General features: G+C 51.2%; 1 protein-coding gene across 3 annotated transcripts in view; it reads right to left on the reverse strand.

Moving 5' to 3' along the window:
- Sh3pxd2a (SH3 and PX domains 2A) overlaps positions 1-16,268 on the reverse strand; it is a 197,129-nt gene that overhangs the window by 66,686 nt on the left and 114,175 nt on the right. For all 3 annotated transcript variants that reach the window (XM_029472597.1, XM_029472596.1, XM_021151843.2), the window contains exon 6: positions 11,914-11,942. In XM_029472597.1, coding sequence (XP_029328457.1) covers positions 11,914-11,942 — 29 coding nt within the window. The remainder of the gene's footprint in view (positions 1-11,913; positions 11,943-16,268) is intronic.

Below are 16,268 nucleotides of genomic sequence, written 5' to 3' on the forward strand. Positions count from 1 at the left end.
ACTTTGTAGACCAGGCTGGCCTCGAACTCAGAAATCCGCCTGCCTCTGCCTCCCAAGTGCTGGGATTAAAGGCGTGCGCCACCACCGCCCGGCCTTGTTGACAAGTTTTTATATCAACTTGACATGAGCTGGGGTCATCTGGGAAAGAGTCTTAATTGAGAAAATATTTGACTGATGATTGATGTGGGAGATTTCAGGCCACTGTGGGTGGCGCTAACTCCTCCGCAGTAGTCCTGGATGGTATAGGAAAGCAGGCTGGCTGAGCATGAGCAACAAGCCAGTAAGCAGTGTTCTCATGCCCTCTGCTTCAGTTTCTCTGCCTCAGGTTCCTGCCCTGACTTCCCCTAGATGGCGTGTGGCCTGGGAGGTGAAAGACGGAACAAACCCTTTCCTTTCTAAGTTGCTTTCTGTTGTGGTGTTTTATCAGCAACATCACTGGACAACTTAGCTAGGGTATGTCTCAAAACACAAAATAAAGTTTTTTTAAAAAAGGTGTGTGTGTGTGTGTGTAGGAATAAACAGCTCAGTGGTAGACAACTTGCTTAGCATGCATGAGGTTTAATCCCCATGTGGTGGGTCCAATGAAAACAGTCCCCCATAAGATTATACATTTGAATGCTTGGTTCCTGTTTGGTGGACCTGTTTGGCAGAGATTAGGAGCTGTGGCCTTGTTGGAGGAGTTGTCAGTGGAGACAGGCTCAGGTTTCAACAGCCTCCTACCATCACCAGGGTGCTCTCTGTCTCCTGCACACAGATCAAGATGTGAGTTCTCAGCTGGCTGCTCCAGCCACCATGCCTGCGTTCCAGCATCACGGACTCTAACCCTATCTAACCCTATGGAACCAGAGCCGTGAGCCCAGTTAAACTCTTTCTGTTTATAACAGTGTTTGCCATAGGTGATTGTCTCACAGCAACAGAAAAGTGACACACCCTGGCACAACAAAAATAAATGAATAAAAAAAGAAAGAAACAAAACCCTTAGTAAATTAGCTGCAGGAGGGCTAGAGCCGGTGCTTGGACTGCTATGCCCCACCCACCTGTGGTATTTGTGCTGTTATGTTTATTGACACCCTGGTTGGCTTATTCTCTCATTCAAGTGGAGGTCTTGGAAGACAAAGATCTCCTCAAGTTCATCTTGCTATCCCTGGGGCTGGGACCTTGTACCCTGGCACATAATAGGTTCTCAGCTGCTTAGCAAACAAATCTATAAAACAGCCATAACCAGGGCCCAAGAGGCCATGGAGGGAAGGCCCAGACCAGCACTTTCTTGGAAACTTGCCCCCATCCATTCAGCCTTTATGGATCTTCTGTGTCTTCCAGACTGCCTCTGCTGTATACAGGGCCACTGGCCTTAAACAGAGGCAGCCCAGGTCACAGGAGTGTGGGGATGGGCTCTGAAATCAGAACCCTGGGATCAAATGTAAACAATGACTTAGGAGCCACAAGATTGATGGGGTTGGATAGGGGGCAGGGGCAACTGTGCATGGAGGGAACACGTCCCTCCCCAGCAGATCCATGCTTGTGCAAGGTCTTCATGAGGCCTTAGGAAAAGGCAGTCTTAGTCTGGCTTGTCATCTCTGCTTTACAGGGACTTTAACCCTCCTTCAGGAATGCTTATAAACTCGCTTAGACCCTGTTTAACACTCAGGGAGCCCTCTGGAATCTAGGGTGAGCAGGGGAGACCCCAGAGAGGAAGGAAAAGCTGCCCCCGGGACCACAGACTCCTAAGGCACCACACATCCAGTCAGAAACAGAGCCAAGGAAGGGATGACAGGGAACTGATGTTCCTCTGAGCCAGGAACGTGACAGGATCCTGACACGGCCCTGCTGTCTTAACACAAGACTCTTGTCTTAACGTAATTCAGTCCTTCCTTATGCCAGCTGCTTGGCTCACACGGAGACAAGATCCAAAGGGGCGAAGAAAGAGTCAGGGAGAGGCACGCTCTTCCTACAAACTTCTAAATTTCCTGAAACTTTGGAAAAACTCTTCGCCTTCACATTTCGAAACTGACCAATTATAGAAAGGCCATGAGCCAACCAAGTTCCACACGGCACATTTCTGTCTCTAAACTGAGTAACTTTAGATCAGAAAAAGGTGCAGATACAACGGGCAAGGCGCGTTTCCCTCCAGTTCTTGTTTTTCCGTTGGCTTCATCATTACTGGAAATGTTGCCCCAACATCACATGCCTATAAACCAGAAATCTGAAGTGAGCAACAAGTTGCTTTCTGGCTGAGGTCTGTGGTGGGAAGCATTTCTTTGCTGGACCACAACTTGGGTGTCTCCTTCTCCAGGACCACAGCCTCATGGCAGAGTCTCACCACTGTTTCCTGATGAGGCCAGACAGGGCCCTCAGGTGACTGATCTCCAAGGCCTCAACACTTAGGCTAATGTTTCAGGGATAATGGGTTCACAACCCTGTTTTCTGACAGCTCCTTGCAAGTCACCTCCAATTGCAAGTGTCTTCGAAGAACTGGTCCAGGCTCCTGAGCAATCCAGGGACACTCTTCCTGCTACCTTCACTGTCTATCAAACTTAGATGTGGCCATCAGTCTCCACCCAGAATGAAAGCCTGGTTTGGTTTAGGAATTCGTAGGCAGGAAGTGAGGCGAGGATCAGGAGTTCAAGGCTAGCCTTCATCATAAAGAGACTTCAATGCCAACTCGGACTACAGGAGACATCCCTCAGAATGAAACAAAGCAATCCATGGGAGCCCATGCAGAGTTAGGGGGCCTGGGCAGGGCCTGAAAATCTGCATTTTTCAATGAGCATGTTCAGAATTCTGACCGGCTTCTGCTCAGGCTGTTCTCTTCCAGCCCAGCTTCCTACTCTCCTAGCATGAGAAAGCCAGTCACAGAAAGCAGACACTGCTCAACAAGCAGGCACCAGGCCTCACAGCTACCCCGACTTCTCTCCTGAGATCCTAGGATCAGGGGAGGGCTCCTCCCTCCCACCCTGCACTGTGTGTCCAGGCCAGCTGAGCAGTGGGTGCTGCTCCCTCGGATTGGCTTGTGATCCACAATCACAATCACACAGCATGTGAGCAACATTGGCGCACTCACAGACTGCCACGCGAGCGCGGCTGGCCGTGAAGCTCCATCAATCAGTGACAGTTCCAATTAGATGGCTTTGTATTTCTGGGGTGATACGAGGCTGAGAGGCCGGTGCCACGAAGAGTCACGCTGTTTATAAAAACACAACCCTGGGTGAGATGCGCCAGAAGCTGACGTTGCCGCAACAAGACATGCTCACAAGGGACAGGCCAAAGGAGGGTGCCAGGAGGATTTTGGTCATGTTCACAAAACAGCTTGGGTCTCCTTCCACGGTGGATGAGAGGTTTACTTGGACCAGGAAGCCCTGAGCACTGGAAATTTCTTTGGTAGTGGGAAGCCTACATTCTCTAAGGCTTCCTTTCCAGCCCCATCTCGCTCACGTCTCCCCCTCCCCCTCCCCCTCCCCGGCTCCTCTCCTGCCTTCCTCTCCTTCCTAACTTCCCATCCATCTCAACCCCACGTCCTCAGTCACGCCTGTCGCTTCTCGCAGGGCACAGCTCACACGCTGAAGCTCATGTCAGCTTCAGAGGCCCTTTCTCCGGCCTCCCCTCCGTAGGTGACAGTTCTCCTATTCTCCTTGGTCTGCCTACACAAATCTCCGACAGCGTTGGAGCTGGGCCCTCTGTGGGAGGGAAGCCAATGGAGGCAAAGATGCAGAAACCAGCCCTCTGCAGGGAAGGTGACTCTGCCTTAGCACTAACTATGGGCAAAGCAGACCCCCAAGGCCTCCAGGCCCTGCTGGCTTGGCTACACTGTAGCCTTCCTCACTGAGCTCCGCCCCCTACCCCACCTCACCCCACCCTCTCCCGAGTCAGCAGGAAGCCAAGTTCTGTCCAACCTTCACCATGGACAAGTGACCACTCTTAGCTACCTCATCTATAAAAGAACGGGGACTGACAAGTTTTGTCGCTGAGTGACAAGTGCTTGCCACCAGGACTGCTGACCTGAGTTCCATTCCTAAGACAGGGGAAGGGGAAAAGCCACTTTCATCAATTATGCTCTGACCTTCACATACATGTTTTAGTGTGCACATGCACACACACACACACACACACACACACACACACACGCATGTGCATGTAAATAAGCATAAAAAATATTTTTAAAAAGTGGGCTGAGCAGTGGTGGCGCACGCCTTTAATCCCACCACTTGGGAGGCAGAGGCAGTTGGATCTCTGAGTTCAAGGACAGCCTGGTCTACAGAGTGAGTTCCAGGACAGCCAGGGCTACACAGAGAAACCCTGTCTGGAAAAAACAAAACTAAAATAAAATTAAAAAAAAGAAAGAAAGAGAGAAACCAAAAGTTGGGCCTAGCTTTTCTGGATAGATCGCTTTTTAGAGTAGCTAGTAATTATGGATAAGTCTTACTATCAGAAGAAATACGCTTTATTCAAAACTGAACTTAGGGAGTTAGAGAGATGGCTCGGTAGTTAAGGGCACTTGCTGCTCTTCTGGAGAACCTGGGTTCGATTCCTAGTACCTACAACTTCAGTTCGAGGGGACCTAACAGAAGAGTGCTTCTGATTTCTCCAGACATCGGGCATACGTGTGTTACTACCTAGACATACATGTAGGCAAAACACTGACAAATGTAATAATTTAAAAGCATAAGTAAGCAAACTAAATAAAGACTAATTTTAGCCAGGCATGTTGGCCTATGCCTCTAATCCTGTACTGGAGAGGCCAAGTTAGAAAGGCTGCCGTATGTAAGCCAGCCCCAATTAAATGTTGTCCTTAATAAGAAAAAAAAAAAAAAAAAAAAAAAAAGGCTGCCGTGAGTTCAAGGCCAGTCTGAGTTACAAAGTCAGATTCTCTCTCTCTCTCTCTCTCTCTCTCTTTTTTTTTTTTTTTTTGGTTTTTCGAGACAGGGTTTCTCTGTATAGCCCTGGCTGTCCTGGAACTCACTTTGTAGACCAGGCTGGCCTCAAACTCAGAAATCCACCTGCCTCTGCCTCCCGAGTGCTGGGATTAAAGGCGTGTGCCACCAACGCCCGGCTGAGACTGTCTCAAAAATACAAAGCAAGGGGCCAGAGAGATGGCTGGGTGGGCAAGGCACTTGCCACCAAATCTGATGACCTGGGCTTGACCCCAGGCAGGGAACCAACTGTGACATGTCACACATGCCCCTAACACACAGAAATAAATATTTCAGATATGTGCTGTCTTTATCTACTTTCAAGTATTTTATAACAGTTTATAAAATTAAAAATTAAAATTAAAAAAGTTAAAAATATAAAAAAATTTAAAGAACAATTAAAAATAAATGAACTAAAAAAACCAAAAACTAACAAACAAAACAAAGCAACAAACCCGCCCAACCTCATAGCCAGGCCTAGAGGCACAGGCCTGCCCTGGGTTACTCTAGAGGGTAGAGCACAGGGGCTTGAGAGTGGCTCCGCAGTGAAGACCCTTGCTGCTCTTGCAGGGGACCTGGGTTCCGTTCTCAGCAGCCACGCCCGGCAGCTCACGGCCACCTGTAACTACAGTTCCAAGGGTCTCTTGCACACTTTTGGCCTCTTCAGGCACCAACACGTACTTGGCATCTACTTGGTGCCCATGCTGGATGGGGGAGGAGCCTACACCAGCACCCTCTCCTATCTCTGCGGCCTCCTGCATCCCATTTCGTAGATGAAACTAAGGCACACGGACGGAAGCTAAGGACTTAGGAACATACAGCTGGCAGAACTGTGGCACAAAGCAGGCCTCCCGGTTCAGAGTGTACACTCCTTTGGGGTTCAAAAAGTGGAAATAAATACTGGGACCGAATCTTTTAACGCCCAGGTTAAAGGTAAGGTCAAGGGGCTGGTGAGATGGCTCAGTGGGTAAGAGCACCCGACTGCTCTTCCGAAGGTCCAGAGTTCAAATCCCAGCAACCACATGGTGGCTCACAACCATCCATAACAAGATCTGGCGCCCTCTTCTGGAGTGTCTGAAGACAGCTACAGTGTATTTACATATAATAAATAAATAAATCTTAAAAAAAAAATAAAAAATAAAGGTAAGGTCAACTCCTCCCTTCAAAGCCTACAATAAACAAATAAACACAAACTTGCCAATAGCAAAGCCAACTGAGCCAAGCTGAGGTTTGAATTCTATCTAGTGTGTCAGATGCCAAACCCTAAACTCTCCACTCCAACAACAACAGAACCACATCAGCGTTGATCTCATTAACTGGGCCCAATAAGACCGTTTAATGATCGTGGCGATGGAAGGCAGGCTGAGCTCACAGCTTTTCTAAGAATAAACAGGACTTCATCAGAAACATCAACACTTGCCCAAGAAAACAATCTCGCAACACTCTTGAGCAACCTCGTTTGCATTTAAACTGGAGCTTGCCGAGTTCTGAGTGGGAAGGAGCGCCAGGCCCCTCTGCCTGGCAAGTGGCACACATAGAAGCCTCCATCCCAGAGGCTCTATGGGAAACTGAGCCCCCTAGTGGCAGCTCACAGAACTTCTCAAGCATCTTTCTTGGGAGCCATAGGCAGCATGCAGCATGCAGCATGCAGCATTCCTCCGTGACCTCGCTTCGGTCCCTGCCTGGAGTTCCCGCTCTGACAGTGATGGACTGTGAGCTTGTAAGCCACATAAACCCTTTCCTCGCCGAGCCGCTTTTTATTCCGAATATTTAATCATAGCCATAGAAAGCAAACCAGGTTGTCAAGCAGCTTGACGGACATTCTCCGGCTCCCAGACTTTCTGAATCATCAAATCCACCCAGGGTTGCCGCTGTTGCTGGGACAACATCTCTCGTCTTTCCCCTCTATGCAGTTCCAATGACCAGCCAGAAAACCATCCAAATCACATCACTCTGTGCCCTTCATTGAACTCAGAGAAAGTCAACAGCCCCATGCAGTCGCAGTCTGTGCTGTAACCCCCCGCCCCCCACATCCTCTCTGCTACCCCCTTCCCTCCCTCTGCCCCCTGCCGCTCATCCTCTTCCCTGCCATAGCCTGCTTGAGCAGCTGGGCCTTCGCTTGCACTGTGCACAGCCCTGTTCCTCCACCACTCCCCTCTGTCACAGGGCGCCTTTCATAGAACAGCTCGTCACAGTGAACTTCCAAACGGCAGGCATATTTCTGCAACACCAACATGGTTACAGTGCCCGAATACAGCTGGAGTTCAGGAAGGTCATATATATAACTGATTTCCAAACAAAGATTAGTCTTGCTTGCTTAGATTTCTGAGTGTACTCTCGCTAGATAACCAAAGCCTCTTCCGGCTCTCTGCTCCCAAGTCAGAAAAGTTCCTTCTAGGTCCAATGTCCCCCCAAGCCCGGATGAGAGGCCACCTTTCCTGACTCTCACTGCATGTTCCAGGTACTCGGTCTCCAAATCACTTGCCCACCGAGCAGGGCTTGTATGGCGGCCGTGGTTTCAAGGTGGTGGGAGATAGGCAGTAAGCAAGGATGTGTACAAGGTAACTAACTGGAGTGTCAGCGACAGGGAAGGAGCAGAGATTTGAGAGGGTGAGGCTGGGTGGCTCCTCCGAGATAATAAACAACAACGAGCCAGCCAGCCACGGGGAGGAAGATAATTCCAGGTCCAAGGAACAGCAAGTACGAAAGCGGCCCAAGGAATGAGCGTGATGTCTTAGGAGCAGACGATGACCCTGCGGTTGAACAGGTTCGACCTGATGGGAATGTAGGGGCAGAGCCCGGGTCAGAAAGGCAGCGGGGGTCAATTATGTAGGGCTCTGAAGCCAGAAAAAGGAATTGTTCTTCACCGCGCGGTAGTCCCCCGGGGAAATTTCAGCAGGTTTGGAATGTACTTTACGAGTGCCCTCTAGGGGTGCTGCGGGGGAATGGCAACTACCAGAGTAAAGATGGAAGCCCTGGAGGCTTCCTGGGACCTGGGAGGCTGAGGGAGTCCCTGCGCCGTGGAAGGTAGAAGGCTGAATAAGGTGGCAGTGGGCACAGGCAGAAGTGAGTGGATCAGGAGGCCCAGCTGATAGGCAGAAGGAAGGGAGGGTAGAAGCCAAAGATGGCTTCTAGCCGTTAGGCAGACAGTACCAGGTCCTGGCAAGGAAAGATTTAGAAAGAAAAAGGAAAGATACAGAAAAAGTCCAGGCCACCCTTCTCACTGTCAAATGTCACCGGGCCTGCCCCCTCCACCAGGCTGTGTGACGCATGACACTGCTCTTCCTCTGCTCTGCACAAGCCTTGCTGCTGATATTTGGGGGGGGGGCGGGGGGAGAGACCAGGGTCTCATCGACTACAGAAGCAGCTCGCACCTCATAGGAACAAAGGGGTTGCTTCATTCCAGAGCCCACGATGAGGAACCACAGCTTAAGAACAAAGATTCATGTTTCCCCCAAATAACGTGTTCCAAAGAGACAGCGATCTTGTTTATAGAAATAGGAGCAAAGAAAGCCATAAGGCGATATACTTTCAAATCCATCAGGTAGCAGGCAACAGCTGCATGGGGAGACGACGAGGTGCAGTGGAGGCCCTGCCGTAGCTTTCAGAAAGTACAGGACAGTATACTTAAACTTTGGTTGGCAGAAACTTGGATCCTGTTCATATATCCCAAACGATTTACCTAATGGTCCCAAAAAAATGTTAAGTCACATACAGAGGGGGGCAATAAATGGCTATGGCTATTTTATTTATTTAAAGATAAATCAAGATAATTAGGCGCTGGACTTGCACCATTCCAACTCTCTACACCATTGCTGCTCTCATCAGCCCACAGATCAATCTTTGCCACCCACCATAGCTTCTTTCTAGGACTACGAGCGCTAGTTCAGAGTCTCATGTAACCAAGGCTGGTTATTATATGCCCAAGGATGCCCTTGAACTTCTGATCCCCCTGCCTAGAGCTCCTGAGTGGCCAGGCTGCAGGCACAGACTGCCAAACTGGGTTTATTCGGTCCTGAGGATTACAGCCTAAGGGTTCATACATGCTAAATAAGCACTCTGACCTGAGCCCTGCTTTAGCAGTTCTGAGCAGGGCACAGCGACAGGTACCCGCTCACCTGAGTACGAGGCAGGAAACCTGGACCCTATGACCAGACCACTTCTAGAAAAGTGTCCTTGGTCCCAGCATCAGCCAGGGTTTCCTGTGAAGGAGCCGAGTTTTCTGGAACTAGGCCGGAAAGCAGACATGAAACAGGATTCCACCTCCCCAGTGTGAGCAACCCTGGGCAGCTTCACTGTGCAGTGGGTGTGAGCCCTAAACCTGGACTCTGACTCTGCGTGTGCCCGGGAACAGTCAGTGATTTCTCCTTGTAGTGTGGCAGAGCAGAACATGAAGAAACATGTGATGAACATGTGATGAACATGTGATGAACATGTGATGAACATGTGAAGAACATGTGAACATGAGTACCAGGAGCTAACACTTCAGGAAAGCCTTCTCTGCTGCCGAGAATGATCTAGCCACACTCAGACACTAACCTATCTAGTCTTCATTACTGCGATGGAGGTGTGTGCTAGCGTTCTCCAGAGGAACAGGCCAACATGATGTGCACATAGAGGGGAAAAAAAGGATTTATTTTAGAAATTGGCTCACGTGACTGTGGAGACTTGGTGAGCACAAAGTCTGATGAGAGAGCAGGCAGGAGCCTGGGAAGGAGCAGCAGCCAAGTCCAAAGGCAAGCTATGGCAGATCTCCTTGATGGTGTGTGTGTGTGTGTGTGTGTGTGTGTGTGTGTGTGTGTGTGATTGGATAAGGCCCACCATTTTAGAGAGGGTAATTGAATTTATTCAGGGTTCACCGACTTAAATGTTAATTTCATTAAACAACATCTTACAGAAACATACAAATTAAGGCCTGAATAAACATCTGGGCAAGATGGCCTACCTAAGGACCTACGAAGATAGCTATTTAAAGAGGAAAACTTAACCGCCACAAAGTGGATGCAAATATCCCTAATTTACAAAAGACAGAATAGGTACTGAGAGGGAGGCCATCTACCAAGAGTCGCAGGGGAAAGAGCCTGGCTCTGAATGCCTGCTGCCTGGCTCCAGCCTGGCACTTTAACCACGGCACTAAGTGGCCATTACCATAAGCATACCAACGTAAATTCAATTTCCTCATCTGTCTTTTTCCTGGATGGAAGTGGAAGTCAGTGAAACTGAGAAGACATCCTGGGTAGGGTATGGGGGAGGCACAGGGCCCCACCTTAAAGGAGTGGACCACAAGGACAATGGGTAGCCACTATATAGTACTATACAATATTATAATATAAATATATAATATTATGCTATACCTAGTACTATATATTACTACAGGGTGGTGTTATTAAGTGCTATTCTATATTACAGGCTATTCTATATTACACGAGGCAGGTATTTGTCATCATTATTGTTTTAAACACAATGAAGAAACTACAAGGAACTTCCCAAAGCCAAGCAGGACCTGGAGTTCAGAATGCACTAGACTTGAACTTCAGACAACTGTCGTAGTCATCAGAGCCCCAGGTTTGCCCCTCCAGCCCTGCTCTCTTCGCTGGAAGTGTTGATGACAAAACTTTTTAGGCTCTTCACTCTCCTTTTCACAAAAGGAGATGATGGCCTTCTGCTTCAGGGCATAGCTGAGATACCCTGGCACGGCTGTTAGACAAGTACACACACACAGACATCTTACCCTACCACTAAGTATCTAAACAAGCTTGAACAGGCTTCAGCCAATACACGGAGGACACTCAGCCTCTGCACACAAAGATGCAGACACAGGTACCGCCCAGTTATCAGCAGGACCACCCACGTCCACTCAACCTAACACTTGGCCTCCCACACCCACAGATGCGACTTTGTTCCTCCCAATAACCTGGTAAGAGAGCACTTGTACTCCCAGCACATCCCACCCTGTATTTACAAGGACACAGAATACAAAATTACCTCAATTCCCACCCATCACGGGCAGCACACAAGCCTCTACTTGGTCCACAGACACCCCGACCCCTGACCCCGGCACTGGGACAGAGGGGCCTTGAACGTGAGCTATTTAGACTTATCTCCAAGAATCAGACTAGACTCTTCAGAAGACTGTCCATGACGCCCTGCCACACAGAAAACACACACGCCAACATAGCTTGCTCTGTCTGCCCCAGCCCTGCACCCCAGAATTCATCCCACTAATTTTAAAAGATCGCCCTCCCCCCAAGTAACTACACCCCGCCCACACCCAGGCGTGTGCCATTTGGGAAGAGTCTCCCGCACCCAGAAAGAATCTTCTAACCCATCCAGGGACAGCCTCGCTGTCAGAGGATAACCTGGCTCTTGCTCTTGGGGAGGGCCTATACATACTGAGGGCGAGGACCACCTCCTACATCTCTGCAAGCCGCTTGGCTGCAGCAGATCCACTCCCCAACACACACACACACACCACCACCACCACCACCACACACACACACAACCCGGAGCGCAAGCTCAGAGCTGGGGGAGGGTTCATGTCCGAGGTATGGTGCAACAAACCTAAGTCTCTCAAGAGAGACCCCTTCTCAGTCCCCTCTCACTTTCCCACGCAAGACCCTTCATATCCACAAACTCTTCTACCGCAGCGCGAAGGACGCATGGGAAAGCCACAGCAGTATCCAGCAGTGGCTCCTGCAGCTGGGGTGCAGGCTCCCGCTGAAGATGCTGCGGTGGCTTCGACCCTTCCCGATATACCCCTACTTCATGCACCCCCACTCCCATCCGGGAGCCAGAGGGTCTAAGGAGGAGAATGAAAGTGTGAGTGGCAGAGAACTTAGAGGGCAAGGGTCAGGGAGGGGGCAATGGATGCATCCCCCAGCATACAGGACCATGGTGCCAGCAGGCCAAGCAGACATTCCCCCTCCCCCGAAAGTCCTGCGCAGGATCAGAGGGACGCGTGCAAACAGCTGGGAGGTGAGAGAGAAAAGCGCCGAGACTCCCTTACCTGATTTCCTCTTGGAACTGCCATAGTCTCTGAAAAAGAAACAACAACAGATAGACATGGTTAGGACTGGCAGGGGCTCGGGGCTGCAGCTGTTGGGGCGCCCACCGGCGGGCTGCGCCGCTCCCGGTGCCTCTGCTCATGTGATGCCGCGGCCGAGCGAGCGGCGCGCTCCGCAGTTGCACGCACTGCGCGCAGCGATACCCGTCCGCCCGCCCGTCCCGGCAGCCCGGCCTCCCCAGCAGCCCGGCCTCCCCGCCGGCGTGATCAGCCTCCTCGCCCCGCCCTGCCTCTCTGCAGCCCGAACCCGCACCCGCGCCCGCGCCCGGACCGCGCGCGCCCCAGCCTGTCCAAAAGGCTCGCCTTTCCCTAATCCTCACTAGATCCTGTTAGAGAAGGTTCAAGTGCACTTGCTAAACAGGGGAACTGAGGCTATCAGAGGGTGGGACGCTCCCGATACTTTGTGTTGCTAGCCCAGTGGCATGCTCGCTCTCTTAAGACCCTTTGATTCAGTGGCACCCTCTCCCATGTACCCGAGCCCTCACCCCCTACCCCCAAGGTGTTCTAGCTGCTTTGAACTACTCCATCTTTTGGGACTGGCACAAGTGATGGGCAAACATTGCCTGCGGGAAGAATATTTCGCATCTGTAGTTCTTTTTCTTGAAAGGCTAAGGCTGACACTGGGCATTCCGCTCTGTGGCGCACGATGCCGGGGTACCTAGGAATCGGAGAGTGGTAGGAATGGAGAATGAGCTGCTAAAGTGAGCACTGGGTTTGAATCATGTCATTTAAAATAACTGTTGGTGGCCTTAGGCATATAGCTCCTCCCATCCCCCATCTGCCCTGAATGGACAGCTTGGAGTCTGCCCACTCTGCCCTCCAAGGCTCCCGTAGACCCAGACTCTGTATCAGGCAGAGGCAGGCTCCTGCATCTGCATCTCCATTCCCTCAACTGCCCTGGCCCCAGTCTCATGTATTCTTAAAATCTGAATTCTGTTAATGCCCAGGAAGTAGCCCAGGGGTTACCAGCTTGGGACTTCTCTGGAGAGGAATTGCCTGCCTGGTTCTTGAGGACCAAAGAAAATGCCACTTGCTAACTATTTTTTGGCCAAGCCAGTTAGCTAGCTGGACCTGCCCCCTGGAGGAGGGTCTCACTGGAAAAGGGCAGGCAGGTAGTCTATGGGGAGGGACTCCCAGCCATGAGGAGAATGACTGCCTACACACCCAGGGATTCGGGCATTGCCCCACTCCGTCTCCCACTGGCTGGCAGGGCCTGGGAAGCTGCACTTCTCGTTTGGTACTGAGACAAAGTCTCACTGTGTGGTCCAGGCTGGCCTCTGCCCTCCTGGGTGCTGTGATGACAGGCCTGTGCCCCCTGTCCTTCTTGCCCAGTTTGAGAGTCCCACTCTACAGATGAGGCTCATTCACTGCCCAGCATCGCCCAGAGTGAGGAAGGACTTGAGGTTCCTAAGTCCCCAGGGAGAATCAGATCTGGAGGGGGCAGAGGTTGGGGGGGGGGGGCAGAGGTTGTACTGTACGCCCTCCTAAAAGACTAGGGAGCGGGGAGAGCCGGGCTTGGTGGCACAAGTTTGTCTCCTATCACTCAGAAGAGGGAGAGGGTCTTACCCTGCTTCCCTTGTTTGTGATGGCTGGTTTTATGTCAACTTGACACACACACACACAAAAAGAGTTATCAGAAAGCAGGAAGCCTCAATGGGAAAAAAACACATCCTTAAGATGAAGCTGCTGGCAAGCCTGTAGGGGACATTCTTAATTAGTGATTGATGGGGGAGTGGGAGGGACCCAACCCATGGTGGGTGGAGCCATCCCTGGGCTGGTTGTCCTGGGTTTTACAAGAAAGCAGGCTGAGCAAGCCATGAGGAAGCAAGCCAGTAAGCAGCATCCCTCCACGGCCTCTGCATTAGCTCCTGCCTCCAGGCTCCTGCCCTGCTTGAGTTCCTGGCCTGACTTTCTCCAATGATGAATGGTGGTGATGTGGAAGTCTAAGCCAGATAAACCCTTTCCTCCCCAGTTTGTACACGATGTCTCATCTCAGCAACAGTACCCCAACTAGGACACTTGCAGAAGCAGAAGACAGACTGGCAGAGGCTGTGCCCTAGGAGGCTTGGCAGTGCCCCCCTTGATGTTCAAATGTGGGGAGAATTCCCAGCAAGGAAAGGGTTAAGCGGTGGCTGTCTCCCACCCAGAGATGGAATTCCTTTTTCCAGCTCTTCCACTGAGGCTGGCCAAGGGGAAGGGCAGGACCCAGCTGGCAATTCAGAACCACCATTTTCCCAAAGGGCTCATTGAGTTCTGGGACTCCACAATCCACTGGCCATTCCCAAGGCTGCCAGTGGCCAAGCAGGAGTGGCCCACTCACTGCAATGGCTACCTTCTCCTTGCTGCAGACTACCTGAGATTATCTTTGAACTGGTTAGCAGCCCGAGTTGGGAGGCAGGCAAGCTGTCCCCCATGGAACAGCGGAATGAGGTATAAGTCACAGGTCTTGGGTGCCTTTGTATCAAGCACCACACTGGTGAATCTCGGGCTGACCATTCAGTAGAATCATCTAGAAAGCTGGATAGAGACTCAGGGCGGAGCCACCTCAACCCCACTTGGTTGCCTGTGCTTTCAACAGGCTTCTTCGGGACTCTGGGGCTGGGCCAGGGTTACATAAGCAACCCAGCCACCCCTTCGGAATGTTTGTACGGAAGTAGGAGCAATGTGTTCAAATTACCAGACAAAACCTCTAGCTTTGTCCTATGATCAGAGTCTGGAGCCCTCACCCAGGGTTCCTAGATCTCCCTCCCTATAGATACTATGCTTTTATCTTTCAGGAATTATAGATACTTCATCATCCCAAATCAAGCAGCAAGTGGGTGTGGAGTGGGTGTGGTTGGGTTGGGCCCCAAACTGGGAACTTGTGTTCAGCTCTGAGGCTACACCCAAGCCCTACCCTGTGCTGAAGCAGAAGGCAGCACTCTGGGGCTGGCAAACAGGTGGGTATAGAAGGAGACTGAGTCTTGGCAGTGGGGGCAGCCGGGTCATAACTAATTGGTAGGGTGGTAGTTAGAGGAATGTAAAAGGTACCTGCCCCCAGCCCAGGGAAGGTGCTACCCCAGTAGGAAATCTCAAGGATGTTTCCTGTTGGGCATCTTTCAGCAAAGCCATTCTGTATTTTTAGCTTCTGAATATACTGAGAAGCAGCTTAGGTATCTGGGACTCCCCCCATCCCTCACATACCAGGCAGGGTAGGAAAAGGCAGGGTAGGAAAAGGCAGGGCTCTCCCGCCTCGGGCACACCCAGCTCACTGCCCTTCAATCAGCTCTGGCCTGACAGGACAGCGGGCACCCTCTGTTGGGGTTCAATTCCCACTTGACCCGATGGCAGTCTTAAATTGGTGATGGCAGCTGCTGCCCTGACTGTGTCTCACTCTCTGGAAGTCACAGTCCAGCCTGCCTCTGACCTCCTGCTGAATCACTGAGTCCCAGGGAGCCACAGGAAGACTCAGAGGAGGGAGGGCAGCATCTCCCTTCCGTGATGCCAGAAGCTAATGTAATTGGAAAGGATTCCCAGGCTCCATCAGGGTGTTCGGCCTTTTAGCTGGCCAGGGGTGACTAAGAAAGACAACAGGCACCAACTGTGCTAAGAAAATTGGAACGTGGGACTTATGGGGAACCAACTGGGCAAACTGCGACTGGTGGTATCCTGTGGTCCACAGGTCGGTGTAAGAGAAAAAGCCATGACCCCCCTACGGCTCTCACCTGTGGCTGCAAAAGGAAAGAGACACACGCTATCTCTGGGCCCTTCCTGGGGAGATGCCATGGAGTGCATGTGAGGCCACAGCCTCTCGTTCCAAGCCAGGCTGCTTGCTGGGCTGGTGACCCCTTTCCCTTCTCCATGCACAGGACGAGGACAGTCACAGTCACAGAGCCAACACCCAGGAGGATGGAGTACACAGTGGTGTTATACAAGACTGTTAAGTGCTGTCACGGAAGCCAAACAGCAGCCATCTTTGGAGGTTGAGCTTTGACTGTTCACATCCCTTATCCAGGGTGGGCAGGGTCACGTGACCCTCTCCTGAGTATCCAGCTGCTCTGGGTCTCCTGCTGTTTGCAACTCTGCCCTAAGTGCACACGGCCTGGAGGAGGGGCTTGAGTGTGTAGACCCAGGAAGACTAGGGAGGGAACTCCTCCATCTATGTGGCTCTGGGAGAGCCATCATCCCTGCAGGGTAAAAACTTTCTGGTGTGGCCTTTTGAGGGACAGCACCCACACTCCAGAAAGTAACCCCCCAACTTATGCTTTGTAAGGAAACCCAATAAATGCACTCGTTCCCCAGAGTGAACAAAGGTGGAA

Source organism: Mus caroli, chromosome 19 (genome assembly GCF_900094665.2).
Source record: "Mus caroli chromosome 19, CAROLI_EIJ_v1.1, whole genome shotgun sequence".
In the NCBI taxonomy this organism is placed as follows: Eukaryota; Metazoa; Chordata; class Mammalia; order Rodentia; family Muridae; genus Mus; species Mus caroli.